At 39.6% G+C, this 13,246-nt stretch overlaps 1 protein-coding gene across 2 annotated transcripts in view; it reads left to right on the forward strand.

Moving 5' to 3' along the window:
- Positions 1-13,246, forward strand: part of LOC112117804 (semaphorin-3D) — a 176,922-nt gene that overhangs the window by 77,473 nt on the left and 86,203 nt on the right. For both annotated transcript variants that reach the window (XM_026648654.2, XM_026648653.2), the window contains one exon: positions 12,495-12,557. In XM_026648654.2, the coding sequence (XP_026504439.1) occupies positions 12,495-12,557 (63 nt within the window). The remainder of the gene's footprint in view (positions 1-12,494; positions 12,558-13,246) is intronic.

Here is a 13,246-nt window from a genome sequence, read left to right on the forward strand (position 1 = left end):
ATAAGTGTCAGAATGTAGTGTTTGTCTGTGCTGTGTTTAGACTGACTGTGGTTTTGATTGGCTCTGTGCCACTCGGCTCAGCTCCAGCCTTTCCCTGTGTGAGGAAACCACACATGTTGGGACTACCAGCGTCTGAAGTGTGTCCTTTGTACTCTTTGGACTATATAAGTCTAGGGTGTATTGTGCTATAGGTGTCTATTAGGGATAGAAGCAACACATTAGGATATTAAATTTCTTCCTGCAAATGGTACAGTTACAAATGACTTTGCAGAAGGATGAGGCAAGAATACTGTGCTTAGAGGTTTGAGACGGGCACAAGAGGTTTGCAATCAGAATGAAAGTTTGTGTAACTAAGGCACAGGTTTTCATTCTTCAGGAAAAAAAAAAGAGCATGAACAATGTTTGAATTTTATAAAGCTAGTGAATCTAGAGATGTGCATCTAGATCTAGAGAGTAACAGGTTGTTACTCAGTTTTGGGGGATTCAGAGGAACAGTTATAATCCTGAATATCTAACTCTGAATATCCCCCTATTTACACTTAGAATCAGGGCCGGCTCCAGGGTTTTTGCTGCCCCAAGCAGCCCAAAAAAAAAAAAAAAAAGCCGTGATCGCGATTGCGATCTGAGGCGGCAATTCGGCGGGAGGTCCTTTGCTCCGAGCGGGAGTAAGGGACCATCCGCCGAATTGCGGCCGAATAGCTGGACGTGCCGCCCCTCTCCGGCCTGGCCGCCTCAAGCACCTGCTTGACAAGCTGGTGCCTGGAGCCGGCCCTGCTTAGAATGCTACTTTCTATATAATCACTTGCCAAAATTACATTGTAGAGTCTGTTCAGATAAGTTACAGTATTTCTGGAAAAGCCTCAAAAGCAGGGGGCCCTTCCCCCTTTTTTAAAAAAATACCTTTTTACAACTTTCTGTTACAGCATAGTTAGTTACATATGTTGGCAAGAGACAGAGCAGCTACTCACTGTGAAATTCTTGATGAGGAGTATTATTTTAATACTTTTTAAAAAAAAAATATAGATTCTGTATTCTGTCATATCACAGTTTCATCAGCAATTAACATTTTTTTCCTTTTCTTCAAGAACATGGTTTCTTTAATTGTTGTAGCTTTTAATCAGCTTATTCTAGGTAATTGTGGAGGTGATTGACAACTCCCATCTATTACTGTGTTAATTGTGGTATGGTTGAAAAACCACCCCCTTTTCAGCACAGTACATGCAGTCACGATCCTCCTCTAGAATTTAAAAGGAATGAATACCATTAAAATTATAGATCAATTAATTTAGGATTTTGTAGATATTACTGTAGAAATCTATAGCACTTAATAGAGTAGGATCAGCTTTCTATAGCAGGGCTAGAATTTTCTGTGAAATTACATTGGACCTACAAACCTCAAGAGGGTTTTCTGTTAAATTCCATAGGGCTTTTCCATAAGAGAGCTCATTGGCATATGCCCTAATGTCTTCATCCAAAGAGCTTAAGACACTTGACAAATATTACAAACTGCTTATAAAGAAGAGACCCAGTGACTGTCTTCAAACAAATTATAACTGCAAAATCAGCATAGAAGTAGACAGAAAAGAGCACTAGTGGATGTTTGTTACAGCATGTCACTCCTAGATGGTATACTTGAAGAATAGTAGGTTGTAACCAATAGAGGGTGTAGTTTAAAAGGAAGGCATTGGAAAGGATTTTGAAGAGAGCATGCTCCTCAGAATGATGAAGAGGTGAAAAGGAGTTTTGATAGGCATCCGGCTGGCTGAGTTCCCGCTGAAATGATTACTTCTATACTGATGGGATTCATTTCATTTACTGTATTGTTAGAGCACCTAGAGCCTTGGCTTATTATTTTAAATTTAAATAAACGTATAAATAAAGTAAATAACTTCAGTCAACTGTACAAATGTTGGTGAAAAGGCTGCACAGGAATTCCCATATTCCTCTGCATCTTATGTACTTACAGCCCTCAGCAGTGTAAGCAGGGTTACATGTTAATGTGGTTATCACTGTCCGATCTACAGTGAGACCCACCCTTCTCTGCAGCAGTAGGAATGCTATCAAGAGCTGACAAACTCCTGAAAAGCTGCCAACCTACAGGAGCTGTCAGCGGTAGAAAACACATCCACATATGGGCCAAACAGATAAACATGTCACATCCCCACTCTCTTCTTTGGAAGGAGTTATTTTGACCTGCCACAGTGTGCATGACATGAGGTCACAAATTGTTGTTGTTGAGGGTCTCCTTAGCTTGCAGCTTGTTTTGTGGCAACACCATGTGAATGTTTGAGGGGTAGCATGTGGATTAAGAGTCTTGTGATTTATCTCTTTTCACTTTTGGACAGACCCCATCCTCATATAGTAAAACACTTGACAAGGGCCCCATTTTGCCACACATTCTCAGGCAAAACTTCTATTTAAATCAGTAGGAGTTTTCCCTAAATCTGGACTAAATAAACGGGAATTTTAGCATAGCAGTAATGTGGGATTGGGCCTGTATTAGGGCACTGAACCGTGGGGCTCATGCACACATGCAAGTGTGCCTGTTAAGGCCCTCAGACCAATTAGACTGGGAAATGTAGTTGCAGGTAAGGTGTCCTGCAGGAAATTGGATACAGGGCTTCCTACCTCTTATGCAGAGGAGCAGACAATGGGGACCCAAGGTGAGGGAAGGGGCTCTCTGCACCAGTCAGGATGTAAGACCGGAAAAGGAGCCACCTGCAAAGATCAGGAGCTACCTGGGGAGAAGCCTCAGCTGGGGTGGCCTGTGAAGTTCTAGAAGAAAGGCTGGAAGGGCTGTGAAACTACGACAAGCCCATGAGGGGCAGTGGGACTCTTCTCGCCTGTGTTTGGTTTTGGTCTGAATGTCTGTTAGTAAAGAAAGCCCTGAGAAGAGAACTGGAGTCAAGATGTTGTTTGGAGCTTGCTTGCATCTTTCCCCACTGCTGGATTAGCCCACCAGTTTACATGGCCTCAGATGCACAATGAGAGTCACCTTCTTGGTGGGCTTCTTCTCATGGAACTCGCTTCCCTGTATGTTGGAACACTTTCCTTAGTCCCAAATCACATGGAAACATACAGCCCAATGAACTGGGTGAAGGAATCACTTCACCTTTCGTTCAGACTCAGCCACGTCCGTGATGAAAGCCCAGCAGCCTTTCAACAGCGCAAAGCAACACAACAGACCAGGACATTATGTAAAGAATACCTTATCTGACTGGAACGGCACAGGAGTTTTAGTTAGAAGAGAGTGTATCTTTCTTTTCCTTTTATAATGCTGCCATAAAATACAGTGCAAACATCCACTGACATATTCATATGTCACTGCTTGGCTTTTGGTGTAATGAATAGTTGATATGCTTCCATCTGAAAGATCCTGCTCATCATGGGCTTTGTGCAAGTTATGTGAGGGTGGGATTTGCATTCAAATACAAGAGGTGAGACTAATGTGAAAAGGGGTGGTATTTTCCCTAGCAATCACGTTGAGCATAGTTTTCCCCTCATGACAAACAAACTGTGGGGTAATTTCTTCTCTCATTTACAGTGGGGGGAAAAGCAGAGTAACTCCATTGAAGTTAATGAAGTCTTTCCAGTTTTGCACTTGTGTCATTGAAATCAGCATCTGGTGCTTTTTTTATTTTCTTTCTAATTTTCATATGTGCCTGTAATGGATCTTTAAACATTCATTTTACAAAAATAGAAATACTAGGAAAAGATTATTTTCTTTTAATATAATTGATAGTTTCAATACAATCAAATCCTAAGGTAAAAATAGCTATATATTGAGACCTCACTACAGGGTTCAGACGGAAAAAAGATTTGGGGGTCCCGGTGGATAATCAGCTGAACATGAGTTCCGAGTGCAACACTGTGGCCAGAAGAGTTAAGGACCTTAGATGCCTAGACAGGGGAATCCCGAGTAGGTTATTTTATCTCTGTATTTGGCAGTGGTGTGACCACTGCTGGAATATTGTGTCCAGTTCTGATGTCCACAATTAAAAAAAGATGTTGATAAATTGGAGAGGGTTCAGAGAAGAGCCATAAAATGATTTAAAGGATTAGAAAACATGCCTTATAGTGATAGACTTAAGGAGCTTGATCTATTTAGCTTAACAAAGAGAAGTTAAGGGGTGACTGGATTAGTCTATAAGTACCTATATGAGGAATATATGTTTGATAATGGGCTCTTCAATGTAGCAGAGAAAGGTATAACACAAACCAGTGGGTGGAAGTTGAAGCTAGGCAAATTCAGACTGGAAATAAGGGGTAAATTTTTAACAGTGAGGGTAATTAACCATTGGAACAATTTACTAAGAAACATGGTAGATTCTCCATCACTGGCAATTTTTAAACCAAGACTTGATGTTTTTGTGGAAAATATGCTCTTGGAATTATTTGGGGAAAGTTCTTTGGCCTGTGTTACACAGGAGATTCCTTCTTGTCTTGGAATCGGTGAACCTGTGAATCAAAAGTCTTTGTAGGTCCCACCACTGTCCTCCAATCAGAGGTTACTCTCCAGCAGCCACTTGCCAGATCATTCCCATGTTTAAGTTACAGGATGTTTGTGAAGTGTAAAATCCAAGCAGAGAATGTCTCTCCCGCTTCCCGGCATATTTACATGGGTTGATGACGTTGTGAACATACGCAGTAATTGGGAAGCAATAAAATACACTTGTTTTACAGTGGTGTTACTCCTGAATTATGCCGGGCAAGAGGAGACTCAGGTCCCCTTTTTGAGTAGCTTGCTTGCATATCGTGAACCGTTTTTTCCTGTACCCGTTTTTCAGTCAGTAATAAAATACATGACTTTGAAAAGCCCTGTGAGATGCAAGTCTGTGAATGTGCATTTCAGGTGCAAGAGTCAGACCGTCAGGTGTGTACGTGTTGTTGAAAGTTTGGAGATGTGTGGCAGATGTACACTAAAGGAGAGAATATATGCCTAACGTTTTAAGGAGCTGCAGCTATTCTTGTGGTTCATTTAAATCTTGATGCTTCAGTAAAATTGGTAAAAAGGAAAGAGTAATTATTCAAAACATTAATTACGGAATAAGATTTAGATAAGGAGTTTACTTTTAACTCTTGTTTGTTTAGTAATGAAGAATCTTAGCTTTGAGAGTGCAGCAAATACAATGGGATCCTGTTGTAAGAACTGATTTGGACAATCCTCCCTTAATAGCGGTATGCCTGAATGATCTGTGTCCAAATAAATGAACAGTGAACATGTCAAAGTGGACACATACATAAAACAGATTTCATGTACGTACAGAGCAACTGTCATACAAACATGACATTAAAACTGGCCTTACCTAGCATTCCCAAACGCTGTAAACCTTTTTGTTTTGCTGCTAAGTAATATGCAAAAAAGTGTGAAATTCTTTTGAACCTTTGAAAAAAATCTAAGAAATTACTTGGAATTTCTTTTTACCAACTGCTCCACTGATCAGTGAAAACAAATGACAAGCACCCTAGCACCAATATGACCTGATTTTCTGGAAATTGAATGCGTAATCCATAGAGCCGAATGACCGCCACAAACATAGTCATATGCCATATTGTTACAATTTTAAATTTTTGGGCATTTTATTTAGACCGACATAAAACCTTTTATTGATGCTGCATGTTCTTTCTATCTTACTTAGCTTTTATATAGCATTTTTCAACCATGGACTTCAAAGTGATTTATAAAAGAAAGACCAGTAGCATGACACCCATTTTAATGATGGGGAAACTGAGGCACAGAGCAGTAGAACAAAACCTTTGACTTCTGGCTCCCAATCCACTGCTTGAGGAGAGCATGCCACTGCTTTATGGTGATACTGGCCCAGATTGTGAATTCTGTACTCACATTGGTCAGTAATTCCCATAACTATAGTCCTTTAGACTTTAATGGGGTTTATTTATATAAGTAACTGCTTGCCAAGGAACAAGGCCTTCACAGCTGGGCCAAGAATTATCCTATGGGGCCTTCCAGCAAACCCATACTCCTGTCTGTGGTCCTTATATGAATAGTTCTATTAACTTCAATGGGACTGTGCATGTGAGTTAGGGTTTGCAGGTTTGGGTGTGTAATAATCACTCTACCTTGAAAAGTTATAGATGTGTTTCAGGCATGTAAAACAAATCAATGTCCAGTGTGTTTACTGATTGCTAGTTCTGCCTTTGCAATTGGTATATCGACTAATGTTGGGATCTCTTCTCTGTGGATCTATATACTGAGCGCCTACTAACGTCAGTAGGGATGTTGTACCATTGTCACTTTGAACCTTATACAAATGAAAGTCTGGAGACCAAACACAAGCATTAGTTCTTGGCATGTCTATAAATCTGTGTGTATTGTATCTCTTAACATAAGATTTGTTCTGGTGTCATTAGCTGAGATTCTCTCTCCTTGTCACGATGGGTGAAATCCAGGCCTCTAAAGCGGGCCATGCATCCCCTAAACCCTCAAAATAGGGATGAAGCGATCCCTCTTTACAGGGCTAAACACACCCAGTGTGTGTTGTGTGCTGGTTGGCTCATGCCCACCACTTGAGATGTAGCTGCATTGCAAGGGTGTTGCATGTACCATTTATAAAGCACTTCGGGATTCTTCCGGATGAATGGCATGGTTGCCCCAATTCAGCACGGTACCTAAGCATATGAATAACTTTAAGCACGTGAATAGTCCGATTGAAGTTAGCAGGACTACTCAAAGTCAGTGAAGTTAATGGGGCTGCTCGAATGCTTAATGTTAGACATGAGTGTAAGTATCTGATTCAGTTATTTGTATCGTGGTAGTATCTAGGCAACCCACTCATGGACCAGGGCTCCATTGTGCTAGGTGCTGCGAAACACAGAACAACATTAAATAATAATACCTTGCTCCTATGGAGTGCTTTGCATCCGCAGATCAGTTTCATTATTTTACCGATGGGGCAACTAACACAGTGAGAGGTGAATGACCATGCCCAAGATCAACCAGCAGCAGAGCTGGGAGTAAAACCCTTATTGTCTGAATCCTAATCCAGTGCTGTCTAAACCAGGCTACAGAACTTCTCTGCTCCAAGCTTCTTACAATTTAAGTTTAAGGCACAAGACCACACATGTCTTCAGACAAACAGGTTGAGATGCACAATGAGACAACAATGGTCAGCATGACAGGCAGTGGTCTTAGCACACCAACTCCTGCACTGAATTCCTTGCAGAATTGAGGCCTTTAAGGATGTAAAATAGGATGCAATTATATATAGTGTGTGTGTGTGTGTGTGTGTGTGTATATACACACACACACACATACATATATATTTTTTCTGAGTTCATTTTTATTTTTACAATTCCTTTCCTAGAGTAAAAACAAGTGTTTAGAAAAAGAGAAATCTTATTCTCCTTCAGAAAGTGAATTGCTTCTGAACTGAAAGAGACATGTGTGGTGTCTAGTGTTTTGTTGTAATCAGAAATCAATTTACAGCTACACTTTAAAATGGTACCTAATCTATGATCCATTTATGTATTTTTAGTTTTGTAAAGGGAGGTTTTCTTTCATCCTTCCAGCAGATAACTTATTATCCTGCATTTATTAGGTATTTTTAATTTCTTTCCTGTTAGTAAATTTAAGAAAATATTTGTAGAATTACTTAAAAGTAATAATAGCGTACTTTCTAGATCAGAGCTACATAAGATAAAATCATGAAACTATAAAGTCAGCTTTGACCTTTGGATCTTCATTATATGTACTTTCCAAGAAAAAAATATGATTAAAAGAAAAAAACCCACCCTTTTGAGTGGATGGATCACGTCTTTAATACAGTTACATTCTTCACTTAAATTAGGTAACCTACAATTTTCACAGATATTTAAGATACAGATGCTCTCCATGCAATTTATAAGCTATAATTGGTTGGATTTATGGAATGAAAACTCATTATTCTAAATCCAGAAATAATAATTCCATAATACTTCTAGTGCAACCTCATAACAGATTTTAGCAGGGCATGCATGGTAGAATTTGTCCATGTTCATTATCATGAAAATGGTTTTGTTAATGAGCTTCCCTTTGAGGAATTCCAGAACAAAACGGTTTGGTCCGTAAGAGATTACAACACTTACATTTTGTATTGAATGCATAAACTGAAATGCATCTTGCAGAATAAAGTAAGTTTTGCTCTGACCTTGTCAGTCCAAGCCATCCATAGATTGATAGATTTGTACATTTTAAGGTCAGAAGGGGCCACTAGATTGGCTAGTCTGATTTTCTCTATAACAGAGTGTGACGGGTTCCCCCCGGGGTGCCACCTGGAACTGCGGTACCATTGAGCCCCACTGACCCACCAGCCTGGGCTCCCTCTTACACTGTACTGCTGTGACAAGCTGCAAAGCCCTCTCCAGCCTGCACATTCACCAGCATACATGCAGGTAGGGACACACCCAGCTAAAGTTACATGCAGGCTCTCAGACCAGCCCCAGCATGGGAAGGCTACAGCTAGAGTAACTACCAGCTCCTCAGGCATGCACCCCCTCTGGAGTATAAATCCACAATTATCCCATCTTGCATTGCACAGGGAATTGTACAGCGTAAGCTCATAACATTTGCCCCCTCCTTCAATGTGGAGAGGAATATGCAACAGCTTTTTGCCCCTGAGTTATGAGTCCCACACACTGGTTTAGATAAAGCAAAAATAAGTTTATTAACTATAAAAGATAGATTCTAAGTGATTATAAGTGAAATAAAACAGATCAAAGCAGATTACCTAGCAAATAAACAAAAAATGCAAACTAAACTTAATATACTAAATAGATTGGCTATGAATAGCAGATCCTCACCCTAAGAACTGATACAAGCAGGCTGGAAATTCTTAAGGGGCAAGCTGTACTTGCTTACAGCTTGGAATCCCCAGGTGTTCCATTCACAGGCTAAAAATCTCTTTAGCCTGGGACCATCACTTCCCCCAGTTCAGTCTTTGTTCCTCAGGTGTTTCCAGGTGTGTTGTATAGGGGGAGTGAGGTACCATCATTTCCCCCCTTTTATATCTTCTTCCCACTTGCTGGAAAGCTCTTTTGCTGTGACTTGGGTCAAACAATTCCCATTGGGTAGAGCTAGCTCTGAGAGGTTTCTGTTGTACACAGTTCCTGGGGTAATCCTTGTGCTTGTATGCATTTCCTCAATAAGCCATTAACATTGTTTGGCCTTTTTACTGTTGTACTCGAAAGCTGCTTGTGGGTGTTTTCAACCTCATAACATGTTTCAGTAAAACAAACATAGCCAACTCTCTAACTTCACAAACGACGATAGCACATACAATACAACGAGATATTAATGTCTAGCAGATCAAGACTTTTAGAATGATACCCCACAAGGCATGCTTTGTACAAAACATATCCTAATTACATGACAGTGGTGAATATTGGGATGCCAGGGTGTCACACATAGGTCATAAAATGTTGTCCATTTACTTCTATGTTAAGCCCAATAAATTTTGTTGACTAAAGCATATCTTCCAGAATAGGGTGACCAGATAGCAAGTGTCAAAAATCGGGACGAAGGTAGGGGGTAATTGGCGACTATATAAGCAAAAGCCCCAATATACTATCAGGACTGTCCTTATAAAATTGGGACATCTGGTCACCCTATTCCAGAAAGGCATCCAGTCTTAAGTCTATAGCTAGGATCTTCGAAATGCTTATGCAGGTAAATCGTTTGATGCACATAATTAGTCAATGGGACTATTGACATAACTAAAGTTACTTATGAGGGCCAGTGTTAGCAGGAACAAGCCCTGGGGAATTATTGTGTACAGTTTGATCACTTTTAGAACTAAAAGAGCTTCGACTCCGTGATCATACTTAATAATTTATTATGTAATCTTGATGTGTTACAATTTAGAAATGGCACTTTCAGGGAACATCTCATTTCTCACATGAAAAGTAAACAGACATTCTATTAAATCTTTTGTGCATAATTGTAAACAGATTGTTAAGCTGCAGCACTTAAGCTACCCTTCAGTGACTGATTTATGTCTTTTGAATGCTAAGCTCTGAGGCTGTCAAGTAGCTAGGATGTAAACCAAGTGACTCTTCTGTAGTCAGGATTGACTCTGTCCGTTTACTCAGTCAGCATGGCAAGAAGCGTTCATGTCCCAGCCTGATCTGTCCATTTTGTACAACAAATGCTATCATGCCTTAGGCTTCAGTCCTGCAAAAGACTCTGCCCAGGAATTAGGGTCCATCCACCTGAATCTCTTACCTTGCTAATGCTGTACCCCATTGAAACCTATGCCATCTTCCACTCAGTCACCCCAACATCTCACCCTGATGACCCTGAATCTTTCCCAGTACTTTCTCCCAAACATTCTGGCACCATGCCCCTGGAGACCATCAGACCTAGGTGCTTTCTGGAAGAGCAAATTAGAGCTGCAGTTCCTGAGATGACATTATAAGGCCTTATCTTTTCTTTAAGTAAATATTGCTGTAAAGGGTTAAAGTTTATGTAACTTAAATTTCCTTTACTGATAGTTTCTTACCACAAAGGTAATTGTAAATGAATGACTGTATTTTTACACTAAGGGAAATATATATGGCCTGATTGCACATCCCTTAATCATGTAGGAGTGAAATTAATTTCCTTGCAGAAGGCCAGCACATCCCATTGCTGGCTGGGAGGAGAACAAGAAGGGCTGGAATGCAAACAAGGGAGGTTGTTCTCAGTCCCGTTTTGCAGACTTGGGAGGTTGGGATGGTTCAGAGAAGCATTGCACATAAATCTGGAGCAAGATCTTGGGCTGTGTTAAGGCTGCTTTGGCACTTTCAAGCTGCCCTAATTGTGTGGAATTGAGCTGGTGTAGGGGACATGCCTTGGCAGAGGGGACATGGCTAGAATGTGCTTCACTCCAGCGATCCCCATCCCTAGGGCGCTGTTATAAGATGACATGATTAGAGTACCCCTGAGGACTGGAGGAGTAAAAATGGTGCCAGAGAGCTACTTAAGTCTCCAAGTTTTTTAATCATGCTCTGAGCACAGCTCATCTACACTCCAACATCCAGAACCTTAAAATTTTGGATGCTTATCTGAACTGAACTCCAATTTTGAACCTTCTGAAGCTCACCATTATTGGGTATAAATCGTATTGCACTTTCTTCCATCTGAAATTGTACAGAGGAATATCTTTCGATTTAATTACCATGAATTCAACTCCTTAAATCCCCTCTCGGAAATAATATATATATATATATATTTTTGGTGAAGGCATGTCTGTATTGGAAAACAAGCCTTATGTAACATCTGCTCTGTACTATAACAAATCTAAACTCTTAGCACTGCGGTGTTAAGATTTGAACAAAGTGCAATCCAAGATGAACATTATGCTGTAAGAACCCAGGTTACTGGTAAATCACTTTTGGGCTCCTGAGGCATGAGGCATTAGATGTTTCCTAACTTGCATTCGGTCAAGACCATCCCATATTAAATTATTTCTGCCCCTTTGCTGTCAATCAGAAAAAAAAAATCCTAACACTCAGGCTGTCTTAAAATAATAAAAAACAGGAATAAAGATCCCTGGTCAGCTCAGGGCAAATAAATCATGTTGGTTTTGGAAGGGTACTTTTCCCTCTCTTTCTCTCCCCTCCTTTGAACTTATCGAAAGTTTGTATTTCTTAAGCTGATGGATTCATACATATAGTTGACAGTGCCCTATTTTGATTGCTTAATTGAAATAAATGGGCCAGCTCCTCAGCTGGTATAAATCAATGTAACTCCATTGCCATAAATGGAGTTATGCCAATTTATGCCAACTAATGATCTGGGCCAATATTTCCCAAAATACTAATTTCCATATGTCAGGATTCTAAGTGTATATGAAAGAAAAGAGATCTTTTAAAAATGGCATGTAATTCTGCTTTATGCATGTATGTCATTTTCTACATATATATGCTTTACTATAAATCAGTTCCTGCTGATGGGTCAGATTATTAAATTATGTGCTATACATTTCTGACAAATGCCCTTTTTGTTCTAAAGATTTCCCTAAAGCTATGCTTAGTTTTTTCAAACAAAACCCCTTTTCATTTTAAAATTGGCAGACATAGCTAAATATATATTTGCCAAAATACAGATTTGCCAAATCTGTAGCCACTGGGCTAAATTCACTTTTAGTGTAATTCCATAGATTGTAGTCATTTTACTCTCAAGCTGAATTTGGTCTGTCCTATCCTTGAGAACCAGACACACAGCTCATCACGTTAAAAATGCATATGAATTATTAAAACAGGTAAAGGGTCTTAAAGGTTACCTTAAAATGGGGAAATAAAATGAAGAAATGAACAAATGACAGGCCACATTGTATTTAAAGTCTGTATAGTCATTATGATAGTCTTAAAGAAATGCATATTCATATCTCAGTTCTTTAAATATACATAAGGTTATTTGAGCTGTTCTTTGCAATGAAATACTACAAGCAAAATCACAAGAAAAAATAAAATGCTGCAAAATCTCTGGTCCTAACACACCTTTAAATGTATTACAGATTTACTGGCCTGCAGCAAAAGAGAAGGTGGAAGTATGCAAACTAGCTGGGAAAGATGTCCAGGTAAATACAGAACATTTTTTTCTTTATTGGTGCTGGTAACACTGTATAGCTATTTATTTATTTCTAAATGTGTTAGATTTGATTATTAAGCAGCAGTTGAAAAAAGGCTGGTAAATACTCATACTATTGTATTCTAATTTAATGCACAAAAGACAAAGCATTGATAGTTTAGCCTTTTTCTTTAAAAAAAAGTGCATGCAACTGTTATTGAAATCACTAACTTAAAAGAGTAGTTTCATCTCTATCTCAAATGCTGATGCTTCAAGGAGAATGTGGAACAATACTGAGTAGAAGAGGTGCTTAGCCATCAGTATACACGCAAAATTCAGTGTACAATCAAAGTTCAGCCACAAATCGTATTGAAAAGTGAATCAACTCCATTACCCTGTGATACTCATTATGGGCCTGATCCAAAGCCACTAAAAGTTCTTGTGACCCTCAAAAAGTCCCTTCCCCTTGGGAATATACTGAACACAGCTTTATTGCAATTCATTAACAAAGCATTAGACTTGTACATTTACAAATTAACTCAATTCATAGACAGCTGCAATTATTACCAGTGTAAAACACCAGTCTCATGGATTCATAAGCTCTTCTCCAGTGCCACAGTCCCCTTTAGGGGGGAGGGATAGCTCAGTGGTTTGAGCATTGGCCTGCTAAACCTAGGGTTGTGAGTTCAATCCTTGAGG

This window comes from Terrapene carolina, unplaced genomic scaffold, assembly GCF_002925995.2.
Source record: "Terrapene carolina triunguis isolate 2854851 unplaced genomic scaffold, T_m_triunguis-2.0 Scaffold68, whole genome shotgun sequence".
NCBI classification, from domain to species: domain Eukaryota; kingdom Metazoa; phylum Chordata; order Testudines; family Emydidae; genus Terrapene; species Terrapene triunguis.